The 23,411-nt window shown below is 38.1% G+C and overlaps 1 protein-coding gene across 4 annotated transcripts in view; it reads left to right on the forward strand.

Annotated features, from left to right (window-relative positions):
• Positions 1–23,411, forward strand: part of NR3C2 (nuclear receptor subfamily 3 group C member 2) — a 204,410-nt gene that overhangs the window by 105,522 nt on the left and 75,477 nt on the right. For all 4 annotated transcript variants that reach the window (XM_032684671.1, XM_032684670.1, XM_032684672.1 and 1 more), the window contains one exon: positions 10,724–10,863. In XM_032684671.1, coding sequence (XP_032540562.1) covers positions 10,724–10,863 — 140 coding nt within the window. The remainder of the gene's footprint in view (positions 1–10,723; positions 10,864–23,411) is intronic.

A 23,411-nucleotide genomic window follows, 5' to 3' on the forward strand; every position in this document is an offset into this window, starting at 1 on the left:
ACTAGAGGCAGGGGAAAACGGGGGAACTTGAAGTGTCCAAATAAATGTGGTAATCAACAATATCACCAGGAACAGGATTGACTGTACCTTGGTGTAAATAGAAGAGTAAGAATCTCTGCAAATTGACACTTTAGGTAGTAGAGGTGGCACAAGTGAGAAGTGATGTCCCTGTCTGAACTGGAGCTGCTGCTTGCCATGTCCTCAAAAGCAGATACGAAACCCAAGAAGGCTGTTTCACCTGTGACAAAATTCACAGGTTGGACTGGGATCATTATTATTGGAGGAAGTCCAATTGCATCCTGTTTGTAAGCATCGTGAGAGCCAGAGAGACTGGGAAGGGAATCACAGAATATGCTGAGTTGGAAGGGACCTTTAGCCCTGCACAGTACCATTCCCAAGAGTCATGGGTGTGCCTGAAGGCTAGATTGTGTTTACAGTAGGCACAGGCAGAGGCCACTGGAGATGTGATTGGCCAAGCAAAGAAACCACAGTCAGAAAAATGAAGGATTGCTACACTAGGGCCAGCTTCACCACTCGCAGAGATAGGCCACGTGAAGGTCTGCCAGAATACCCATTCCTATCCCATTTTTCTTTCTTTGCTTTTTCTCCTTATTCCAGAAGCTGATGGATATGAATCCCACATCTATTTGCCTACTTAATGCAGGTATATCCTGCTCTCAATAATCTTGCAGGTTCCCCAAACATCATGACTGTTTTTTATTACACTGTCTAAAGGTAGCAAAAGCCCATTAAGGGAACAAGAGGGGAACAGTAATGGAGACAGAAGTGGAAATTGGTCTGGCTTTTCTACCTTATAGTTTTAGGAGGATATTTGGTTTGGGCTGTGGGACCAGGAAGGTGGAAAAGACAAATTTCCAAACTACCTCAGTATCTGTGTACCTAGAGCTGCAGGAGTTGTCTTATTTCTTGTATCAAGTGATAGTTGTATGCATTAAAATGCCATGAACAGGTTGAATTTCTTAAAAATGGAAAAATCTTAGCGAAAATGAAGCCTTCATTATTTCAAATAGAGGTTTTAGAAGTGACAGAAGATGTTTCAAAATAATGTGACTATTTGTCTTTTAAAATATCTGTTAATCAGAGACGGTGGTAAAATTGGGGTTTGTCTCTTACTGTATCATCTGAAACAAGTGCCAAGCTGGAAACTTCCAGTAAAAAATGTAAGCTCTGTGCTTAACCTTATTAAGGATTATTACTTTTTGATTAGTGAGATCATCTTCGGCAGATTATTTCTTTTTCCAACCTTCCTTTTACAAATATAGACAAAACTCCCTGCATGTTGCAAGATACTTAAGTCTGTTCATGTCAGGAATTTCCCTGAAAAGCTTATATTCTCCAGTCCTATTACTCAGTTCTGTGTTGGTAACTCGTACTATATAATACTGTGAGCTGTCTATTGCCTTTCTTTTTTCCCTGCCTCCTGTTTATAAAGTTTAGGTTTTGCAGACTTTCCTACTTCTATTTTCGGTTCCTATGTGGTATTGTAATGCAGCAGACGCTGGTACAGTAATGCTAATACGCTTTCAACATCCATACTAATTTTGTCTTGTTGGATGGGGGGCATAAGGGAGCTGAAAGGCCAAACCCCCAATTCCATCCTCCCATTAGATTCTTTCAGCTCAAGTAATAATTATACATGTTGCCTTTCTAAGCCTGTGGGATTGCTCTTATGAGTAAAGGTCTTCCATACTGGGGCTATTATGTGACAAGTTGGAAAATAGACTTTGTTCCCATGGTAACCTTTTTTTTGTGCCTTGGTGTGTTTTTTCCCTATGGTTTCATGGTTGCTCTGGAGGTTTTTTTGTTGTGGTATTTTAATCCCCAGTAGACCATGGATGGCAGTTCAGTTTACTTTTTTTGCTATTATGAAATAATTTAATTTTTAAAAAAAATTATTTGATTATGGAACTCTTGTAAACTTTTTATATTGTGTGGTTAGGGCATTAATGGTGTGGTGACTTTCTCTGGAAGCAGATCATGCCCTCAAAAGTTAAAACAAACATTTTGTAATAGGAAAGTATGTCCAACTGGACCAAACTGCTTCTGTTATGAACTAATATCTTTAATATAGGTATTCTTTTAGGACTTTTGAGGCCAAGCCCTTGCCCAGTGTACCAGGTAGATTTTTGTCTCTGCAACAGAATGACATTTATTAAGGTCATTAATGGTCAATACTCTGGTCATCGATGTCATTTCAGGTTGCTGTATTAAGGGTTTCATAAAATAAACCTTCAAGCAAAGGCAGGTATTTTTATGAGTTGCTTGTTTGGGCTCTGAGGGAAGAACTTGAAAAAAAAGTAGTGAGCTTTCATTTGAAATTAGGAGGCTTTTTAAAGATATGCTCTTATTAGCATCTCTCTGCTACTATGTCTTCTATGTATATTTTTCTTCTTCCTTGCTTGTTCGATATTTCTTTGTCTTAGAAGTCTTCAGTAGCAGAGCAACATAGTCACAAGGTCTTGTCTTGCCTCTGTCTCCTCATGGTAATGATTTCCCACTGGTGCCCCCATCCAGCAGGTGAACCTCACTTGCACTTTATGCAGCTCAAAATATTGCTGACTGATAAAGCAACAGACTCACCAGGTAAATGCTACTGTGCTCTCCTAAGAGAGTTACCAGGATGCATAGTGGTTCACATATTTGCCAATGGTGAAAAATGGGATGGTGCTATGAAATATTGAATTTTTCAAAGCTGTTTGTCTCCTTTTATTTGTGGCAGGTGGGCAGGTGCAGGAAAAGAAAGAGTTAAACATACTCCCTGCCCCCCCCCCCCCAAGTAGACTTTCAATAATTAACTAGATAATTTTCCAGATAAACTGTTCCTGCCTTATCTTGCTATACATAGCAGTTTATAATCAGCACCACAAACACCAACATTGCATGCATTTAAACTGCACTAATTCTATAAGTGGGCGAAATATGAAAAGTTAGAGCAAGTGCACTGTGAGGCTTACTGGTATTCTCTGGCTTCCAAAGCTGAAGGCTTATTCCTGATTGGAAACTCCCCATCTAGGTTAACCATTCCATTTCAATAGATAACTATATTTATGTACTAAAAAACCTGCAGAGCAAGTAAATTTTATTTCCCTGGGGCAGTTGTGGCTTTGTACCTTGTGAGAGTAGTTAGAAGAGAAAAAAGAGCATTAGAGAGGAATAGTAGGAGGATGTTATACTTCTCTGATTAGTAAATCAGTGGGTAAAAATTAGATTTATTTCTCTGGGAGATAAGTGCTCTTCAGTTTCAGTCCACCACAACACACTTTTGTTTATGCTTAAATTTATATTTTTCTGTAGTCAACAGATTATTTGGAGGTAAAATTTGGATAGCCAGCTATAGTTGCTACCAAAAGATTTCAGGAGAGAAGGTCAAGGAAAAGTCAAGGTTTACAGCTGGATGGAGGAAAATGCTGGGTCCTGTCAGCATCCACTAAGGTAAATGGGAACTGAAGGGGCATAGCACACTTGCTTCATTTTGTAAAATCAACATATGCCTTAAGGTTAAACTAAATACAGGAACCTGTTCATTGGTGACTACAGCACTGAACCCATCAGCTTCTATTTGCCGAATAAACATTGGAATTTAAATGCTTTTTTAAAATCCTAAGTGCATCTTTTTATATTTGCTGGGGCTTGAGAGAAAGGTTGGAACCTTTTCTATTACTGCACGTCAGAGTTTGCTTGTTATCATAATTAAGATCCAGGTATGAAAGGTGGTGTATGACCCTTAGGCATTGCTAAATAAAGTAACTTAATGTGAAAGCTGGAGTTGCTGAGGAAAGAAACCATCCAAGTTCTCAGTTTGCTTTTTCTTAACTAAATGCACTTTCCTCTCTGATTCCTACATGTTCCATCATACTAAGCATTTCCTAAGATTAAATGTAATATCACAGCTGCTGAATTTTCTCTTTGTTGTTGTTGGGTTGGGTTTTTTTGTTTGTTTGCTTGTTTGCATTTTAATTTCTTTGAAATATATCCTCAAAGTTGTAAGTGGCAAAATAAGTTTATCTTGGTGAGACAGTGGTCCATTTTTTAAATTACAGTGGGTAATAGTGGAATGCAGGGGTTAGTTCATCATTAGCTGAAACAAAACAAAGGTGAGCAAATGGTAATCTAAGTATGAGCTTCAGGATCCTGAAGTTTGGGACATTTCAAAAATAATTGATTTATAACACAAGAAGATGCTATTTTCTAGGTAAATTTTTGCGTCCTTAATTGAATTTCCTGAATATTTTACATTGGAAATGTATTTTCAATTCGTATTTTTTGTTATTTGTGTTATTCTAGTGGAGAGAAGACATTAAAGGAGTAATTAATTCTTTCCCTAACCACTTACATTACTTATGGACTGATACAGTACTCCAGATGTCAGAGCAAACGTGCACTGATTCAGATGTTATGCTTGGCAACTATCATCCATAATATGCACTAAAGTACATAGTTAGCTTTCCTAAAATATTTAAACCTTGTTCAAAGTTTGAGTTTAAAACTTTTTGTTTGTTTGTTTGTTTTAATGTTTACTCTTAAACCCAATAATTTTAGCCTTTTTTATTTAAGGTTGAGGGTTTGAGGGTTGGTAGTGGCCGTAAGAGTCCTATTGTTTTATGCAAGGAAACATAATTTCTGTATTGCTGTCTTCATCTCTGTAGGCCCTGAGAAACTCAGACAGCATTATTTGCAGCTAGGTTATTTAGCAGTTTGCCAAACTTCAGAGGGTAAATGTTGCTCCTCCTGCACACAGGAGTGTTGCTGCTGTGGGTGCTCAGGGGTGGTTTGGTTCCAGCGGTTCTTCCTTAGCTCAGCGTTCAGGAGGTCCCACGTGACTGCCTTCCCCTCCAAAAATCTGGTCGTTTCATCTCTGCACATTTTCACTTCTCTCTGCTTTCTTGGTCTGCTGACAAGAAGATTGGTTTATATACTCTTGACATTTAAGAAATACCATTTTCCAGTCTGCTAATCTGCTTTATTCAAGTACTTATAGGAGAGAGCCAGGATGCCTTCCTGCAGTGAAGCTTTTTAAAAATTTGTGTTACACAAGCAGAAACTGATACTGACCAAACATTAGTATTGACAGTTAAAATGAGCAGCATGTAGCAAAATATGGGAGATGATGAAAGGCACTGGTGGAGGCTGTGACTAACATCGTTGTGTAGTGGTCAAGTAATCTGTGGGACATCTTTTGACCAGTATAACATTTTCCAAATGACTAGTAGAGTTATCTTGGGCAATGAAATTATTGTTTCTATGTGAATGTGCACAAAAATAACAGAGGTAATGCGAAGAGGAGATGGTTGTGCTGTCTACTCTGATAGCTGAGTTGTTTAGGAGTTAAAGAAAGAAAGGTACTTAAGAGCTGCTAAAAGAACTGACCAGTCAAAAGGAAGCACTTAAGGATGTAAAGATTATCTGTGGAACCAAGAAATAATTCAGGGAACTATTTGGAGGGGGAAAAGAGTATATTTCCAGGGTAGCATTACCTTCGTAATCAGTGTCTTGATTTTAGTACCAGGTGGCAAGGAGCTGTATTGTTGTTCATAGTGGGAGTTTGTCTCCTTGGGCATGATTGACTGGCCTTCTGCATGGAGGTTGGTGAAGGCCAGGCCATGTGAGTGTGCTCCTGCAGCATCACAACCAGCTCTGCAGCTCTTGGTGGGTGGCTCTTGGTCAACTCCTGGCTGCCTCCTGACCGTCTGAACCTCCTCGTGTGGGAGAGGTGGGCCCAAACTCTGGTCTCTGTGCTCAGCCAGACCAACCACATCCTGGTTGTGAAATACCATTTGAAATACACAGCTCTTGTTTTGGGCCACAGAGAGGTTAGTTTCAGGATTTCTGTGTGCAAAGTTAACTATCGTGTTTTTATGTGCCAGTCCCCAGTAGAAGATGACTCTTGCTGGAGGTTACGCCCCTTCAGGAATGAGGTGAGCAGGTAGAAGTAAGCTGCAGGCAGCCTTTGCGTCTTGAATATCTTAACTATTCTTCCTCTTAGAAGTTGAGGCTTTTTTTTTCCTGTGGTAAAAATATGATTTGATGATCTCACCTTCTTTTTTCCTTTGTTTTTGCATCACTTTATTTATCGAGGTGTACCCAGGTTCCTTCTGTTTGTTTTACTGCCAGAGAATTTCAATATGAAAAAGAAAAGTCAATGACGTGGAATTAAAAAGGACTCATCTAGATCTCATAATAATAAAAGTGCTTGGAACAAATGAGTTTGGAATTCATATTGTGGCTTATGCTTCTTTGGAGTGCTTTGTTTTATCATCAGAGAGGCATCATTTGTTTAAACTGTGCTCCTGTCTGACATCTGGTTTGAAAAGCATAATAACCTATATAATCAGCTTTTAAAATGCTGGATTATCTGTGGGTTTATTGACTCTTCTTTACAAAATCTGTTATTTCTAATTAATTCTCCATATAACTATTACTAAAGCCAACTCTCAGACACACAAATGGGCTTGATGGCAATGGCTAGTCAAGGTCAGCATTTAACTGCCAGCATTTGCGCTGTTGAGGATAATAAATCAGGCTTATTCTTAATCACATACCCCACAACGTGACGAATGTTAGTGGAGCCATCTAAGCAACCATTTTACAAATCATTTAGAAGATACATTTGGCATTGTTAAACTGGTCCATGCTGCCCTTGGCTGTAAAAGCATTGTGATAAAATATGTATGCTGTATTAGATCTCCTGTGTTTGAATCCTGCAGCGTTTGTGTGTGTACGGGAGTGCATATATGTGTTTGCTTATTTTTTTCTTTGTATTGGAAATAATGAGAGAGGCATGAAAGTAATATTATCTAATCAAACTATGGAAGCCACTGGCTTCTGAAAGTGGAGATGAGTAGCCAGCTCTGTGGCACTATTTTCTATTTCTTGTGTTTTCCATTAGGAGTTTATATTGAGAGTAGTTTGCCACCCACAAGGAATGTTCTGGGTCAGCAAAAGTCCATTGTGTGAAAATTTTACAAACCCCTGTTAAATATCAGAGCAATATGTTTTAGGCACTAATTTGATTTCAGGCAAATGTGTAAATACAGTGTTTTCACTTGATCTGAATTTTAAGACTCAAACCTGCTGTGGCCCACAGATGCCATTAGATTTAGCATGTCATTCAAATAGCTATTTGGCAATAGGCTAATTAATCTCCAGAGAATCAATTGTAAAGTTTTAATCTTTTTTATGGTATTGGTTCTTATATGGACCAACTCTTGTATATTTCAAAACAGAGAATGACTCAATTACTTAAGTAACTTTGATTATTGTAACTAAACTTTTCATCTGGAGCCAAAAAATCAAACTGAACTCCAGAAAAACAGCTAAAATTAAATTAATGGAGATATCTCTGCTACAGTCAACTGAATTTAACACTGAGTTTTTTGCTTATTAAGTGTTACCTGCCTGTAACTTTTCCCAAATGCCAGTTTACATTAGGATTACTTGATAAAAATTCATGGCATGTTGCTGTAGAAAATTAATGCAAAGGGAAATATTTAACTTGGAGCATGCATGAAAAGCACTTTCAATGTGGGGGTTTTAGTGTAGGTTTTCTGCCTGTACATACTATAGAATACAGAGCTAAAATGATTAATGAAAGAATTGGTTTAATAAAAGTAATGAATAAGTAAAGTGTCATTCTGTGTCATAAACACTGGATGTCTGGCCCTGAATTAAAGGCTTGATCACGACTCAGATCTTGATGCAGGTCTTGTTCACAGTGGTCAAAGTCACTAAGAAAGGGATGACAGCCTGAACCAAGAGAGATTTAGGAGGAAAAAGTATAACTATCCGTGTGTGCTTTGTTGAGAAGTAAAAGCTTCCATGGAGAGAACGACTTAACCTGAGGTTTAGCCGTGTGATTTGAGCATGTTTTTGTGCTCAGGCTGTTATTATTTGCAGGTATGTACAAACACCACTCTACCTTTGTATGAGGTACTATAACAACATTTTGAGTTGGCAAATGCTCAGGTATAGCATGGGTGAAAGAGAACATGAGAGAGTTTAAAAACAAGCCAAACATTGTTCATTAGAACACAATCATAGCTAGAGCTGGCACAAGGTGGAGGAGATTTAAGTACCAACAGCTAATATAAATGTTTCTTTGCAATGAAGTATTTGAGAACTGCTCCATGTTGGATACTCCTGTTAAATGACAATACCTCATTTGTGTTTTAAGCTATTCTGATTACAAGAATGAGTTAATTGAATTTCATTCCAGAATGTTAAGTTGTGATGATGTGGCTGAGTAGCCGAGTACATGCTTTGTATTCAAACTTTACCTCTGCCTTTCAGTTGCATTCAAGTCTTTAGTTTAGAGAAACACTGTATAAAATATGCTGTAGATTACATCTTAGGTAGGCATTTAATAATAGTCATGGATCCACTGGTGTCTCAATGTGTCTTTTTGCTTGCTTTTTTTACCTAATAATTCTGTGTAAGTGCAATTTTGTAGGGTAGCTTGTATCTAAAAAAAGGCTCTCCCACCTTGTGCAAATCCTACATGACAATTTATTTTCAACTAAAAATAATACATAATTATATATATATGCAATATGTATATATAGAGAAGCATGTGTGTGCGTATATGTATAAAAATAAAAAATCATGCACACTGCTGTGATACCCTGGAAACTTCCATTTCTCTACAGGAAGAGCTCTCTAACAAAATTACTTTTTTTTTTTTTTTTTTTTTTAGATATGAAAAGAATACACTGACCTTTTTCAGGCTGGAAAGACTAGGAAAGTTTTTACTAGTCTTTTGAAAAAATGGGAACATGCAGCATCAAAATTACAAATCCCTTGAGACATTTTTGTGTTATGTCAGAATGGAAATGTTACCTTCTTCAGCAAAATACTGACATATGCACTGAAAAAAAGAAAAAAAAGAATTTTCAGTGGTAGTTTTCCATGTTATTGACATTTTCTCTAGAAAGCAGATACCTTTTGAAGAATTTTGTTTAATGAGAGCTTAATTTTTTTTCATGCAGTAGGGAACATGCTGGAGGGAGAAAATCCTGTTCTTTGCCTAAACACATCCAAAAACAGAGCTGAATACCAGCACAGCCTTGGCAAATCCTGAAGAAGTTATCTTTCCCTAGGGTAGATTAATGCAGCATGCACAGGTATGACTGTGACTCGAGCTCACAGAACTTATTTTAACATAAATTTGGTGAGGCTTTCTCTCTAACAGATGAGCTAATGCCATCACCTAGCAATTATCAAGTAGTGTGATGTTATGTAATGAAAGTATAAATAGCACAAGGACTAAAACTAGTAAATCTAAGAGACTAGCGAGCAGACAAGAGCAGGAATACTATTTGGAACATTTTGATTAACATCTGAACACTGTCATTTAAAAAGACATTTAGATTTGATGTTACAGTAAAGCTGTAGGCCAGGAGAGTTGCGCTCCTTCATTTGGAGTGACATTCGAGCTGTGCCCCCTGGATAAATCACTTGGCCTTTGTATAACTCTTTAAAGGAAGTTAGAAATTTGGAAAAAGGCAAGAGTGCATACTTGAAATTTCTTAAGCAAGTTCATTGTCTTATGTTTGAATTAAGACTACCCGTGCACTGTGTTTCCTGATGTCTGATGGACAAATAACCTGTGACTTGCAGTTTGAACTACTCGATTATTTCCCCATCAGTGTCTTTCAGGGTTGTTTTTGTAGTTGTTTGGCAGCGTTCAGAGGGATAATGTGTAAGGTATGTAAGAGGTCATGTTTACCTGGAGGAGAGAGGTTGTGTGGAAGGAGAGACTCTCCCCAGCCCTACGGAGACATGGGAGGGATCCAAAGCTTTCATCTCCTTCAGGATCTGGCATGTTTCTCCAAGCATGCTGATTACACTAGGATGGCATTTCCAGTTCCAGGGGGAAGAAGGGAGGGAGGAAACTTATGGCATCGTGAAATGTGACTTGTTTTTGAAGAGTACTGTCTTTTAGAGGTGCCAATGGAAATACTTCCTAAAGCTACTGTTGGAGAGTTATGGCTTAAAAAGAGCCCAACCACAGAAGTACCCTGTCATTTAAGAAGGCAGTAGATGATTGAAGCGGGGTTTGCAAGGTGTGTCAGTCTGCAAAACTTTGGGATGGTCTGAACCTCCAGTGCTGCTTTTCTGGCACTCACAGTCATACGGAAGGGTTTTCTGTGCTTGCAGAAAGTAAAAAGGCTCCAAAACTCTATAGGAAGTAATCTGTTAAATTACAGAAATATTGGAAATATTTCAAGGACCACTGCAGTGATAAGCAGAAATATGGACAGGAGAGTGCACTTTGCTGTGTTACTTTATAAAATGGCCTTTGAGGTTTCTGTACGGGTATTCCTCAGCTGTGAAGGCTTCAAACAAAGAAAAGGAAAGAAAATTTATAGCTGCCAGGTTGTTGCCAGAGCGGTTGGTTGGTTTATTTGTTGTTTATTTTCAATTTTAATCATCTGCTACCAATAAGTTACCACTGCCCTTGTGGTAACTTCTCACATTAACATTGATATATTATGGGTGTTGTTTTAAAACAGACAATAAAAATGTTGCACTTACTAATTAAAGCAATTCGTGTATCCAACCAGGCACTGCCAGAAAGAGTTGTGGTTTCCTAATTGTTAGGTGCCTTGAGCAATATACCTGTTATAAATTCTTAATTGAACTTTGTATTATGACCAGTGTGATTTGAAATATTCATAGCTGCTTTGTTTGATTGTTTTTACTCCAGCTCTTCATTGAGAAGTGTATCAACTGGATCTTCAAGACCTTCCAAAGTGTGTTTGGTGTGTGGAGATGAGGCATCTGGATGTCATTATGGGGTGGTTACATGTGGCAGCTGTAAAGTTTTCTTCAAGAGAGCAGTAGAAGGTAAGAAAACTCAAAACAAAAAAATGTCAACACAAAATAAAAGACAAAATATGCTCAGAGGTTTTTTTCAAAAAAAAAAAAATATATATACATACATATAAATTTTTCTATGTGTTTTCTGCTGTTGATAAAATTCTGTGTTGTTACTGTGAAAAAAAAAAGTTGAATGAACTCCAATTAAATTTGGTATAACTTATGTAGAATGTGCCAGGGTGTTCTGCAGTGTACACCTTCTAAAAGATGCATTGTTTTACTTCATGACACTGCTGAATCAGGCTGCTTCTCCACCACTCCAAGGGGATTTTTGTAATTTTTAGTTCACAAAGATGCAATTGATGTAAACATACTCCTGCTTCTCCTGTACTGGAGGATAAATACACTTGTCTCATCATACTTTGGCAGCCTTACATGACAATGAAGTTCTAGTCTTTCCTGGGCATCTCAGTAGAAAGAAGTTAGGATTACTCAATAGTGCTATAGTACCTCTAGTAGGTGTTGTCTCTTGGTGACTTATTAGGTTTATTAGGGTAAAAGAAAATGTTTGATCTTTACAGACTTTGTAAGCCACTTCTTCAAGTGATAAAAAAATTAAGTTTTTAATATCTGATAATAAGAGTTCATGACATGCAAAGGAAGTAAAAATGGTATAGGTTTTTTGAAGTCTTTGCTGATGAGTAGATGTTCTTACAACCACGGATGGAGCAAGACATGCCTCCTTACTGATTTATCTTCATGAAGAAAAACCTAGAAGGAAGAAAATAGGCTCTTAGTATGGTGTCCACTGAGAAGAGTGAGGCAGTGTGTGATGTGATTAATTTCTTCTGTAATCATTAAATCTACTGCTGATGGCAATAAGGATTTAGCTCTTTGTTAAACAGACCTGGAGGGCTTGTGCATCACTGAAGTCAAGACCTTCATGTAATAACTCTCTATCAATCTATTTATCTATCATTGAAAGCATCGATCTAATTGAAATGAACCGTCCAAAGTTATAAGGACATGGAAGAGGTTTCCCCCTGCTGAAAGCACTTTCTCATGCAGTTCTGCAATAGCTGACCTTGATACCTTCATTCCCCGACTTCTTCCTTGAGAATTTAATTGCTTGATGTAGCACATGAACTGGAAAACCTTACTTATAGTCACTGAGTGATTTCCTCTGTGTGCTTCCACTCCACATCATGGGTGGGTCTTCAGACATCCATGTCTAATCTGGTCTCTGAATCACAAGGATATATCTTTTGGATTTATGGTGGTGGTGAGCTTTCCCATACACCTGCATATACTGTGTGAAGTGCAGCAACTTTTGTTATCTTCCTTCCTTGTTTCCTGCCTCCCAGGAAAGCTTTCTTCCCATTCTTGAATCACTATAATTTCAAGGTGCTACATATCTACATTTACTGCCTTCCTGTCTTTTGATGTCTAGTCTGACATGATGTCCCTATCCAACTTTATAGGAATTTATGAGAAAGACTATGTTTCCAAGCCTCAGAAGCCAAAATTGTTAGGAAAGGATCACCCTCTGTGATCAGGCATAAAAATACATTTTTAAAACGTAATTAAAAGTGATCGGTAATTACTGAAAGTTTACAAGTTAAGCAAAAAAAACTTCAAAAAATGAAAGACAAAGCTACCCTGTCATCCCTAAAAATGTATAATGTGTTTAAATTAATGTGCATTTTTTGGAGTCATTATATTGACCTACATGTTCCTACCAGTGGTATGTGAGCACTGTCTAGACATCTGCTTGGTATGCACAAGACTGAGCTCTTGATGCTACCACTACCATTGTTGTTATGCAAACACTGAAGTTTTGTCTTGGCTTGCACTTTTATGTTTATATATATATATATTTATATTTATATATATGCATAAAAGTACGTTGTAGGGTATTAGCCACAAAAGAACATAGGAAAAATATAATACACATTTTGGCTTCAAATATCCTGAGTCTGTAAATATGAATAACATTTTGTGGAGGTAGTTTTGTAACAACAAGTTTATTCTGGAGTCATCATAAATTTTTCAGTCAGGAGCATCACTAGTAAAGCACCCTATTCTGAGGTTTCCTGATTGAAAGTAAATATTTGTAGTAATTATTTTGTGTCGTATGTTCAGGAGGATGTTTTTAAAACTATGGTAGTGCAGAGCATGGTATAAATAAATAAATAAATAAAAGTGGAAGAACTGCTTTACAGGTAGATCCTGGGCATACATGTCTCAACACTGAGCTAAAGTTGTGTTCTTTAGCAAAAGTGGCATAAGAAGTTGTAGTCTTTCAAAAATGGCCTCCTCTTCCAATTGTTATTTAATACAGTAACTACAGCTGGTGTCATTTTCACAGAACCACAGAATGGCTGAGGTTGAAAGGAATTTCCAGAGGTCATCTGTGCAGCCCCCTTGCTCAAGCAGGGCCACTCTAAGTTGCCCAGGACTGTGTCCAGATGACCTTTGAATATCCCCAAGCATAGAAACTCCACAATGGGTCTAGGCAACTTCCACCAGGGATTGGTCATCCTCACCATAAAAGTATTTCCTGGTGTACAGATGGACCATCCTGTGTTGCAGTTTGTGCCCTCTTTGAATGGAGCAACTCCTCCTTTATGACTAATCAGTCATTAGTTTCTACTGATTAAATGAAAGTTTTATTTAGTTTAATTTAGAGAGTTACGTTCTGATAGTTCTTCAAAAGAGGTGGTGGGATGGAAATCATGGGAGAGAGCACATGGTGTTCAGGTGGAATGAGGAGGAGAAGTGATGTAGTTGAAGATGTCCCTGCTCTTTGCAGGGGCCTTTAAAGGTGCATTCCAACTCAGCTGTTCTGTGAGTCTGTGAAGTGGGGAGACAAATTGTGTCAAACAGCATGGAAACAGAGACAAGGGGGATTTGGAGAGGGGAACCCCTGCACACCACCCAGTTCTTTGGGTCTGGCTAGAATTGCTAACATCATCAGGCCACCTTTAACAGCTTTTGAGGGCCAATTCCTTTGTGCTCCTTTGAAATATTATAAAACCAAAGCAATTATAACAGAAAATAACAACTGTATTGGAATTTAAACACAAGAAACTAACAAGAAACACAAGAACAAAGAGACTACAGCTTGCATTTCCAATTATAAATCTGGTAATTGTATTCCCAGTTAATCGTATCTTGGAACTTGCAGGAAATGTCTAATGAATTTATGAGAAGGAAAACTGTAGACCAAAAAAGTATTAAAATGGGTTTATTGGTGAAATTTCAAAAGTAATTTCAGATGGAATTAATTACAGGGCTGTAAATTATCAAAGTACAAGTTTTGGTATTAAGTAGGCGTGGACTTTTTGCTGACTGACTTGATAAACAGGAGTCTGATCTGAAAAAAAGTGCTTTTGTCATTAATGTAAATTTGATCTGCCTTGCAAACGCTAAAGTCCTTTAACTGTAAAAGGTTTGATAACTGGTGTCAATGCAAAAGTTAAGATGTGTATATTTCGAATACATTTTTACGTAGGATAATTGTATGGGGCTTTTTTTCCTAAATTACAAATATGGCAAATCATAAAGTTATCTAAACTTTAATTTGTCATCATAATAGAGTCATATGCTGAAAATACACTGTAGTTTGAGGGAACTTAAAGGACCTGGCCAGTCTTGTCTTCTCTGTTTCCACTGAAGCAGCTTTCTCTAAGGAGAGTAACAGGCTTGAAGTCAGAAATCACATCTGTTCTTGCCTATGCTTTGCATTTACAGTCTTCATTTGTTCAAGTTCCAGACAAGTATGAGGTAATCGCTCCTAAATCAAAATTTATATTGTCTCCTAAGTTGCTAATCCTTTCTTCTTCCTTTGGCTTGAAGGTAGGAAAAAAGGAAGGCACTTTTTTGTCTCCATATGGGGCTAAAGACTACAGTACAAATGACCATTTTCTTCCAGTTATTTTACAGATTTGCTTGGAAAATTTTGGCTACTTAAAATGGGAGAATTAAAAAATTATGTTGTATTAGTTATGGGTAAGCTTGTCCTCTTTTAAATTACAAAGATGTGATATTCAGTAAACATCAGATTCTGCTGTTGATTTCTGCTCCAGGAGGTTCACCTTGAAGCTAGTTCTTCTATTTTAAGTCAAAAAAATAGATTTCTCTTCACTTCTGAAGTAGCAACATAGTCACAGCAACAAGTTCCTAGGGTTGCAGGGTTGTTTTTTTACCCGCCACCTGACCTTTTGCTATTTGCTGACTTAAAGTGGGGGGATGATTTGGCTGAAGGAAACCTTAAAGTCTGATCTGATGCCTCCTGGATATAGTAAATGTGCTGTGCACCTCGGTGAGCAGCCTGGTAACAAAGAAACCCTACCTCCGCTGGTGTTTGAACAGCAGGTTATCCAAGAGTTGGCTTTAATAGTGGAAGGGATGAAATTTCTTGTGTAGCAATGTGCGGGGTCTCAGCACAGCTGTGGGAGCTGAGATTGCCTCAGAGATAGGGTTACGGAAAAGTGGTGCCATCCTCCCTCTCCCTTTGTGCTCGGCTGCTCTGAAGACGCAGACACGAAACAGCCTGGGCTGCAAGACCGAGGGTCCAACCCACCAGTCACCTTGCCAGGCTACGAGGCCAATCCTAGTGCCATAACCAAGAGGGTCCCAGCAGCTTTTTAAGAGGCTCGTCTTCACATGAAGGGTTCCAAGCTATTGCCAGGCTGAAAATTCAGTGGTAGATAAATCCAGTTTTTTGGCAAGCAAAGGCACTGTGCGACTCTTTAACAAGGGGTTAGATGCATAATATCCCAGGGGTACTCTTGTTTTGGGTGCCTTGGTTTTGGTTTTGGTTTTTTTCTTTTGGAAGTATTCTGTAGTCTCTGCACCCAGTAGGCCACACGAGATGGAAAGCAATATATGTAACATGTTATTTTCAAAAACAGTTAATCTTCCTATGGTTTTCCTATGCACTGTAAGTGAAAGAGCTTCCCAAGACTTTACAATCTCCAGTAGAAAATAAAGAGAAACTAAAGCCTCTGTGTGTGCCTCATATTTTAAATTTTTTTTTGCACTGCAGTTGAAGTGGAAAAATTATCAAGGTATGAGAAATATTGACATACCTAACTCTTGAATAATTTTCTTAATTAGCCTAACTTAAATTTTTATAGAATACTGGTAAACAGGGAAATTTACCTTATTGATAATTTAAGGAAACAATATTTTTTTATGCTGTATGAAGCTGAAATTGATACATAAGACAAAGGCATTTTGCACACCATTTTGCAGTGTGTGCACCCATGAATTTTGTAGGTCTGTATTACTGTAATTAATTATACATACAGTTCTTCACTCTCCACTCTTCTGTTCATTCACTGTAATGGAGTCAGTGTTTTTCTGTAACAGGCTGCAATTTTCCTTTTATCCACTTTCATAAGGTCAGTGGCCTCTCTAAATTCGACATCACTCAGTATAGATGTCCATATGTTTTCATAGAAATTTCTGTGTGGGATTTGAAGTTGACTCTGTTCCTGACCTGTTGCAAGAATCTGTTTTACAACCTATCAAACAGAAATATTAGGTGAAGAGCAAGCAGATGGGTGATCTGCTGAGGGCAAGTGAGCTGGTCAAATTCATGTAGCAGCTGCTACTCTTACTTGATATGCTATGGTTAATAGGTGTAAAATCAAATTTAAATAATTAAGTCATCATAGGTTTGAAGCTGCCACCAGCCTTCCATGCTTTCATAGATATGTAAAAAGGAGTTTTCCTGGCTTTTGCTCTGTCAGGCAGTATTGCCTTGTGAAATGAAGTCTTCATTCCTCCTCCTGGACTGGTTTTAGTAGGGACTCAGAGTTCAGGAGACTGGCAGGGGGAAGGAATTAAAAAAGTTTGCAGCGTGACCCCAAAAAGGGGAGCAAAAAAATCAAACAACAAGAAGTGTGACATAAAAAAAGGAAAGAATAAAGGATAGAGTATATATTACAATTGAATATTTTAACGCTGGGAAGAGGCAAAGCATGAGGAAAATCTTTCCTTGTGGCTCTTGGAATATGTGGCCTGCACGAAAAACACTGCTTGATGCTCAATAAAATAAAAATGCTGGATGCATGGTAAATGTGAAGTGGAACACTAGTAGACCAAGCATAATGTGGTAGCTTTTCAGAAAGGAGGGCGTAGATTTGGGAACCACCCAGGTCATACGGTGTTGTGGTTTGAAAACAAGCACAGAACGGGTGGTTTTAGCAGCTGCAGTGCCACAAAGAGCCCTAAGTTGCTTAATAGATGGGAAAACTATATGAAAAAATATTTTATATCAAGGAAACTAAAAATCCACATTCATTCCTTTCTGAAAGTGTTAAAAATTTCTTCCCTCCCCCAAGACTTTCCAATGTCTGCAGTTTTTTTGACTGTAACTTGTTTACCATGTAAGCGGGTGTTGGTGTAGAGAGGGACAGGTAAGTTATGAGGATGAGAATTTACATATGGACTGCTGTCTAGCTTTGAAAAATGCATGCACAAGGCCAGGAGGACTGCATGCAACTATTCTTCTGCACTCTGTTGTTTGTCTTTCGTTCTTTGTTTTATGAATGCTAATTTCTAGGCTGCTTCATCTATAAAATAATATATTCAGTAGGTGATACTAGTCTGAACAAGCACAATATGCAGGAAATGGAACATTGATGCAGAGGTAAGATTGGTTTATCTTGGGTAAAAGCCTTTCATTGCCACAAATTCAAGCATCACACAGGCTTTGAAGGGCTTACCTTCTACATTCTTATGAAGGGGAGGGAAGGTAGCCACAAATACATGGGCTAACAAATGTTCAGATGTCACAGCCATTAGTTTAGTGTTTTCTTGAGTATGTCAACTGCCTTTTCTTTGAAAAGGAAGTTCCAAGGTGGCTGAGCCACTTGCCCATATATTGTGTATATATTTGTGTAATATGGTCACACAAAATCAGTATGTTCGGATGCACCAAGTATTTCAAGCAATCAGGGAAGTATTCACAGTGTCATGGCACAAATGGTGCTGGGAATGCTTATCTGGAGTATTGTATTTACTTCTGGTCACCAGTATGTTAAAGGCAGTTTGATTCAGAGTCGCATAAGCACACTAGGAGGGCTCCTGAAATGATCTGGGGAATAAAAATTTATCTTAGGTCAGGTGACTGAATGCTTTTAGCTTTTTTTAGCCTACTCAAAAAGAGTCTGAGTTGGGACATGATTGCTGTCTATAAATATTTCACAGTTGAGGAATAGACAACTGAGAGGGAGGAGAACTTATTTTGAACTAAGAACTGTACTGAAATAAGAGCAAATGGGTAAAAATTACATTAGTTAGTTTGCTATTTTGAGAATGCTGCAAACCACCAGAAGGAGGGACTTTTAGGGGCCCTTTCCTGAAAAACATCAGAATGATTTAAGTACCTACTTTGAAATTGAGCATAAGAGAAGTAGCTGATGTATAATATAATTTGGTTATCTGTGATAGTAAAGGATAAACCAAAGAGGTCTCTTTTGGTTAATATTGCATCCTGGCAAGGCTGGAGAGTTCAGCTGGCTCCAAAAATGAGGGAAGTAGGAGTAATAGAGAGGGTGAACTAACTAAGACATTTTTAGAATATTCCATTTGTAATGATGGTGAATGACTAAATCTTCACAGGGATACAAAACTTCAGTTTTTAAAAATTGATGTGAAGTGCTAAGATCTTGCATAGGGCAGAATTGCTTTGTATTTGTACTAGCAGATGAATGTCTGTCTCCCGCAATGACTTCTCTTGTTTTGAGTTCAGAAAAAAAGCTCAGGAGAGTGAAGTCCTTTTGAAATAAAACTCCATCCTATACAACTAAGGCTCTGCAGGTACCCCCAGACCCCATCAGGTGACCTCACACTGGTTACATTCGCCTGTAATCCCCTCAAGCAAGAGCCTGGCTACTGAGAAATCCCCTGTCATTGAAGTATAATTGATCTGGCTTCTTGGACACTGTGCTGCTGGGTTGTTGGTTTTGGTTTGGGGTTTTTTTTTCTGATGCCTAGTAGAATACAACTGAATGGATAACTATAGCATGGACAAACATTAAAACTGCAATTTGCAACTGGACATAAATATATGGACAAGATCTTCTATATCAAACAGCATCAAGCATATCATATACCATAAAACATCCTTAATCAGATGCTTTAGCTCCTTGTATGGTAATACTTTCTAAAATGCTGTTATCTGCCTGCCTTGGCAGCCTCTAGAAGCAGTGTTATAATTTTCACTTTTAGTAGAAAATGGCACTTCTCTTCCACAACCCTCAAGGTTCAGAAAATTTTTAGAGCCTGAAATGGCTCTTCCAGTCTCAGGTTAAGTAGTTAAGAGCCAAAAGGGGATAATGCTGCAAAGTGCCTTTAACACCACAGTGTTAGAGATAAGGGATTTTGCAGCATCGTGGCTGAAAGAAATTCTTAATAGATAAAACTTCAAAATAAATATATAAATACATAAAGCTAGAAACAAAGCATCTTTTTGTACCTCCTAAGCCTGTTTTAAATAAGGATATGGGAAAACAGTCTCCAGACAAAAAAAAAAAAAGATATAAAATGTACATACAGATCTGTCTGTTATAGACAGAGGGAACAAGGCATCTGCTAGCATCTTGGATATAAATAGAGTGGGAAAGGTAATGGCAAATCTCCCATTGCCTTGAATGAAGCCAGGATTTCAGCCTTTTTTTGGAGCACAGTTTTAGGTTGTTGAAGTTTGGGAGTGCCTTTGTTAGGTTTAAAGTCTAGACTTTGAGGCATTTTTGTCAGGCTTTTTAGGAACAATAGTGCCCCGTGGTCAGCATTGAAGCCCACAGCTCTTCATTGTTTAAGCAGAGAAAATTCTGTTAAAGAGAAATACTACCTGTTTTTAACCTTCAAAATTATTTGGTGCCATTTCTCACAGTTGAGTTGCCAAACCCAGGGCCCTAAGAAAGAGAACATGGGATATCCATTCCTTCCTATTTCGAGAGTGATGAGATGTGGGGCTTTTGTATGTACCTTATCCATGCTAAGAGCAAGGGAAACAAGCAGTTTGGAGTTACCGTGTCCCCTCCCTCCCCTTTCTGCTCCTCTTTTTGGGTTCTTACGGTGCAATGGTGGGTTTCAGGGGGTTTGAGCACTTGGGTTTTTTTCAGGTTGGTATTTTTAAAATACGTTTGGGAGAAAAAAATTAAGTTTGCAAAATCATAACTAAATATGAAAGTAATGAATGTTAGTGGCCCGCGTGCTCTTTGTTCATCTGCACCACACGTAATGATTTCTAATTCAGCCTTAATTACACAGTCCCATACAACTTTTTCCATTACACCTCTGCCTTGCTCATTGAACAGATTGGATAAGGTTCAATTAATGAGCAGCTATTCAATATCTTGTATTCTTCTCATTGCTCCATGTATGGTCCTGTGCCTTCACTGCTGATTACTATTCATCCCTTGCTCATAATACATAATTACTCAGTTCTTACAGAGGTTTTTTATGGTGCTCACTACTAATATCTAAGTGCTTTACAAACATTGTTTAATTTGTGAGATGAGTTGTTATAACCCTTGTTTTACAGTTGAGGAGTTAAAGCGCAGATTAAGCTCAGACCTATCCACTGACTGAAGGTTCATGATTTATGAAATTTAGGACCTCAGGAAGCAGAAGTACTTGGCATTTTACAGTATTTAGTATATTCAAAGTGCAATATCAGTTGATTTTACTTACGGCCATGGTCACTTAAACCACTACAAATCAAATTCTGGATCGTAAGTTGGATACTCAGAAAACAAGGAGGATAATTAGTGTTTTTTCTTACTTATTATAAAGTATGTCCATAGCAGAGGAGGTGCAGTCCAGTTCTCTGGGGCACTGTTCAACTGCCTCAGGTATTGAATTTCTCTCTCCTTTCTCTCTTTCTCTTTCTTCTTTAAATCCCCGTAATCCTTTGTGCATTTTGTTTTCAGTAGCATGCCAGTGGGAACTCCAAGGACAAGAATCCTTTTGACTTTGGTCCTGATTCATCCTAAATCACCGTCCACATTGTCCCCAGAGGAGGGTGTAGAAGTAAGGCATAATGCAGTGAGAGACATGGAGAGTCAGATCAAAATTCAGGTTTTGAGGTGTTGGGAAGTCTAAGACTTCTTACCTGTTCAGCAACAGCAACTGGAGCAAGGTTCCTAGGTGGTCGTGTGCAGGAAACATTGATGGTGCTTCCTAGGAAAGCTACTTGCAGATAAATAGTCACAAGGTGCCTCAAGGTCTTAGGAGCTGTGCCTAAGCCATTTAACTGAGGTGAATTTGGGAAGACTGTAATTCAGCTTCTCTAGTACATGCTGATACTTGCATTAGTGGGAGTTTTTGTTACAGCTCCTCAAATTCATCCTTCCTTACCTTTGTTCACAAAGTATATCCCAACATGTTTAATGTTTTAGTTTGAACCTTTCCACTGTATAAATTTTCTACATAGGTTATCGAAATCCATTATTATGATGTGGTTAATTTACCACCTTTTCTGAATATTCTGCAGTATAATTTTTTTTCTTTTTTGGAAGCTTCACTTTTCCTGTTGTTTTGTTTTAATCTTCCTTGTGTAAAGCTTTGTTTGAATATGGCATTTCTTTGGTATGGCAGATATGCCTTAATCGCTTTGTGCCTTCAGCACTATTAAAGACTGTGCTAAGGTTCATAGGTTTATGAAGAGAGCAAATTTCATGTGGATTAACTTTGTGCAGGTGAGAGAATGTTGTCACAGAGTTGCTGAAGTTGGAGGAGACCTCTGGAGCTTATCTGGTCCAACCCTCCTACTTGGAACAGGTTACTCAGCACTTTGTCCAGATGGGTTTTGGGTATCTTAAGAGGGGTGGTCATAGGGCAGAGACTCCATATTTCCTCAGGGCAACCTGTTTGACCCTCCTCTCCTTTAAAAAAGCAAAAGTATCCTTACGCTTCTTTTAGACAAAAGTGACACCTGCAGCATCCTTCTAGTCCTTGGGCATCTTGATTACCATGATTTTTCAAAGATAATCAGGAGGGATCTTGGTGAGGTGAATCATCTCCCTCAGTACTCAGGGGTGTAGTCTGTGATGTTCCGTTTGTTATATGCTCCCTAGGCTGATCCTTCTCCTCTCAGGGTAAGTTTTCCTTGCTCCAGGCTGTCCCTCCACTGTTGCTTTTCAAGGCAAAAGGAATTGCTTTGCATCTGGTTGATTCTCATCTAGAAAACAGGACATTTTTTGTTCTATCAAAACATTGCTTTGCGTTGACGGGCATTGCAGTCTATTAGTTGAAAAGTAAATAGCTCTGACCAAAGGAAGTGTGTTGGGAGAAAACCAGCCTAAAGTTACCCTTCTGGAGGTTGGCTAATTGTTAGAGGAGCTCAGGCTCATGCCCTGACCTATCAAAGACCTCCTGCTGACTCACACTGCTAGTTAATATGAGTTTGCAAATGGGAAACTCAGACTTAAGAGCTCTGTCAAGTCTGAATGATATTTTGCAGTTCAAGATTGAGTCTCATGATTCCTAACAGATTTTTTTTTTCTGATTTATTAAATCATAATTTTAAAGAAGGTCCATTTACACATTTTTTTCAGTGATATGCCAGATGACCAGTAATAAGAGCAAAAGGCTGTAATGGAATTACTGTTTTAGACGGTAGGTTTTTATGTTTAATGAAACTACTCAGTGCCTCTCGCCTGGAAAAGAATGTCTGAAGAAATTCAAAAGGACTAAATAAATGCCTCAGAAAATAAATGTGGAAGGGTTATGTTTTTGAAATGTATTCTAGAGATGTAGAACGTAGGCTGACTTACAAGTCACAGGGTGAGAAAATTACCAAAATGGGAATAGTTCTGCAATAGAAAGACAGATGCATTATTTTAAAACACAATGTGATGTCCATAAAACAGAAAAAGAGTATAACAGTGATTTAAAAGAAAATTGTATTTCTTTGAAACTTTTGGTACTGTTCTTGCAAGATGCCAGCAAAAGGCATTGCTGTTTGTGTGTCACTGAACATTATGATAAACAGAATATTTTGAGTTCTTATAATTTAATGTTTCACACCTTTTCCAGAAAAGGGGTCATTACTTTCAGCATTAATGCAGTTGTATCAGGTTTCTACATCTCATCTTATTTGCCTTTAATTCTTCTTGATTCTTGCTGAAAACCATATCCAGAGTAGTGAAATTTTCTCCACACCTTTCCTATTTGTGGTGTATTTGCATTCATTTGAGCTGTCAGGCCTAAGAACTAGAGTATGATTGTCTCATTTGTACCCACCCATTTATTTTACTTCCTCTGGAAATCAGGTTATGTTGCACTTTAATACAGAAAAGGCCTGGACCTGATGTTTTGAACTCACTGTTGCAAAACCTGCTCCCTCATGTAGCAAGTAACTAACGGGACTCATGTTGGAAGGAGACATATGGCAAACAATTCTTGCAACGTCAGAGCAGGGTGATGGATGGCATTAAAAAAGGTAACTTTACTTTCTTAGGGAGAGACTGAACAATACGGTGGGTGGGAACAGAGCTGAAAAACTGAGCTATATGGCTTTTCTACCAGGAACAAGTTAAACCATGGTTTGAAGG

Source organism: Chiroxiphia lanceolata, chromosome 4, assembly GCF_009829145.1.
Source record: "Chiroxiphia lanceolata isolate bChiLan1 chromosome 4, bChiLan1.pri, whole genome shotgun sequence".
Taxonomy (NCBI): domain Eukaryota; kingdom Metazoa; phylum Chordata; class Aves; order Passeriformes; family Pipridae; genus Chiroxiphia; species Chiroxiphia lanceolata.